Below are 2,847 nucleotides of genomic sequence, written 5' to 3' on the forward strand. Positions count from 1 at the left end.
CACTCCATGGCTTCACAGCTGGGGACACCATCGATCCGGAGGTAAAACACCATCCTCACACAAATATAGTAGGGTGGCACGATTTGGAGAAGAAAACTAATTGTGGAATATTTTTGACTGAATATTGCGATTTGATGCATGGAATTGAATGGATCATTATCATGTTATACTGTATGTGTTGTTTAATGTCTGGTAAAATATAATTTATAGGTTCATTTAGTTTTTTTTTGCTGATTTAATATTAAGGAATGTGATAAATATTGTAAAGCCATACGGAAGGTATGAACAAGAGGAATTTTAATACAATCTCTTCTTTTATACCTTTTTAATTAATGTTCTCATATTTGTTTTCTTAAATCCTCCCTTTTTTGAATTCCGTTATTGTTTTGAATTACATTTACCTCTCAGAATAGTCACATCAAGTCTTTACGTGAATGTCCTTGTTAAGAGAGAACTTTGTGATGAGGCATCACAACCTGTTCTTGAGTTTCAGTTATTACTTTGGTTCAGGTGTGACTAATGAATTATTATGTCACATAAAGACATTTCCTGCGCGCTCTGCAGAGAACATTCTCCCTCCCTCTCACTCCTCTCACTCACTCACTCACTCAGGTGAATGCTGTGGTTCATGAACTTGTTGTTGTGTTCAGGCTCTGGAGGTGGACAAACACCTGGGCACCGGGCAAATACAGCTGGCAGTTTCTTCTACGCGCTGCAACAGTAAGCTGTTGTAACGTGCTCTTCACACCACGACTGCCAAGAGGTCTGAAGGATCCAACGTGACCTGGCTACAGCCTGCACCCAGGTGAACAAACACACTTCTGACAAACGATGTCAGAGGGAAATGTCTGAATAATGTTTTCTTGGTGCTGGAACTGAAGACAGCCTCGTGCTGTAGTTCCTTTATAGCCCAACATTAGCCACCTTTAGCTTAGCGGTGGTGATGTGAAGTCATGTGACCGTGCTGTAGTTCCTTTATAGCCCAACATTAGCCTCCTTTAGCTTAGCGGTGGTGACGTGAAGTCATGTGACCGTGCTGTAGTTCCTTTATAGCCCAACATTAGCCTCCTTTAGCTTAGCGGTGGTGACGTGAAGTCATGTGACCGTGCTGTAGTTCCTTTATAGCCCAACATTAGCCACCTTTAGCTTAGCGGTGGTGACGTGAAGTCATGTGACCGTGCTGTAGTTCCTTTATAGCCCAACATTAGCCACCTTTAGCTTAGCGGTTGTGATGTGAAGTCATGTGACCGTGCTGTAGTTCCTTTATAGCCCAACATTAGCCACCTTTAGCTTAGCGGTGGTGACGTGAAGTCATGTGACCGTGCTGTAGTTCCTTTATAGCCTCATGTTAGCTTTTTACTTCAGAAATCATTAAGTGGTGTTAATATGTGGAGATTATCCTGCTGAACTAAAGGTGTAAGTATCATAAACGTTGAGATTATTTTCTGAAATAATCACATTTATACCAAGTGGTGCAGGAATGACTCCTTTATGGCCCAACATTAGCCCCCTGCCTTCAGGGTCCAACACAGAAATACCACATCCCTGCACCACTATTACTATTTCCCATTACCTTTTGTTAATGAAATAGACCACCTCGCTTTTTAATGTTTTTAAATCTATGGCTGTATTTCCTGTGTAGATCCGGAGTTTCTTGCCGATGTGCAGGAGTGGAAGAAGAGTCTCGCAAACTTCTCCTCTCAGGTGGTCGGACAAACCCAGGTTTTCCTGAACGGCTCGGCGGAGGAATGTCGCTTCAGAGAGTGCAACCTGGGAAACCTGATCTGTGACGCCATGGTGAGGAAATGGGACGTAGATAAATAAAAATAAAGGCATCGCAGATGGAAATGAGCTTTGAGTAAACTCTACGACTAAATCATCTGTATTCGATTGTACGATCTCTTCTTACCTCAGCGACTGCCTTTCTTTTTATGTTCCAACAAGAACCATTTTAGGAATCTATCCCCGTGGATATTGGAACAGCAAAGTCCCTTGAATTGTTTAAAAGTAAATCTTTTTTAAATGGCTTTTAATTTGGGTTAACTTTCAATTCTCACTGTCCATGTTTTACTGTTTTCTTTCTGTCTGGCTTTTATTTTACATTTTAAATTTTCTTTTTCAAATTGTTTCATTTGAACCTATTTGAATCTGTTGTCAGTTTTACTTCAAGGGAATTTCATTAGGATCACTGTTTTATCTTCTCTATCTATATTCATTTTAATATTGTTTATATGTTTTCTTCTTGTTCTGTTTGTGCATGAAAGATGCTCTACAAATAAATGTATTATTATTATTATTATTATTATTATTATAAATAAATCGTGATCGTAAAGTGTGACTGTGGCGGTGGTTCCTCTTTGTTTCTCAGATTTACAACAACATCCGGTTCTCCGACGGCCTGCAGTGGAACCACGTCAGCGCCTGCATCTTCAACGGAGGCGGAGTCCGGACCTCCATCGACGAGAGAACCAGGAACGGTGCGTCACTCCGTTAAATATATAGTATTTCAATCAGGTGTAAACACTTGTCTTTAGCATCCTTTTTTAATGCTAAATTGTTTCTTAAAAATACTTATTTTTTATGATCTGTTAGGGAATCATTTGCTTAGGTTTTCAACCTTCGACACAGTTAATCATTTTCTCCTCTCACGGTCTCTTTCCCATGGCGTAGGTCTACGGCCTTGGGTATCGCTGCTATCTCTGTTAAGGGGGAGGAGCTTGGGTGCATTGTTGTTGCCAGCTTATGACCGAGCCGCCATGAGGTAGTTTACTGTTCAGGGACATCTAGATGCCCTTCTTTTATCTGGAACGTAGGTTCCCAGGCGCACATTATTTTCTATGGACGAGA

The 2,847-nt window shown here is 40.8% G+C and overlaps 1 protein-coding gene across 1 annotated transcript; it reads left to right on the forward strand.

Annotated features, from left to right (window-relative positions):
• The first annotated feature begins 1,480 nt into the window (after positions 1-1,480).
• On the forward strand, positions 1,481-2,494 carry LOC104950548 (5'-nucleotidase-like). Its single transcript, XM_010777086.1, has 3 exons — positions 1,481-1,547; positions 1,643-1,797; positions 2,369-2,494. The coding sequence occupies exons 1-3, from the start codon at positions 1,481-1,483 to the stop codon at positions 2,492-2,494; spliced, it is 348 nt and encodes a 115-aa protein (XP_010775388.1).
• Positions 2,495-2,847: the final 353 nt, after the last annotated feature.

The sequence above is a fragment of the Notothenia coriiceps genome, unplaced genomic scaffold (assembly GCF_000735185.1).
Source record: "Notothenia coriiceps isolate Sejong01 unplaced genomic scaffold, NC01 NC01_scaffold00017753, whole genome shotgun sequence".
NCBI lineage: Eukaryota > Metazoa > Chordata > Actinopteri > Perciformes > Nototheniidae > Notothenia > Notothenia coriiceps.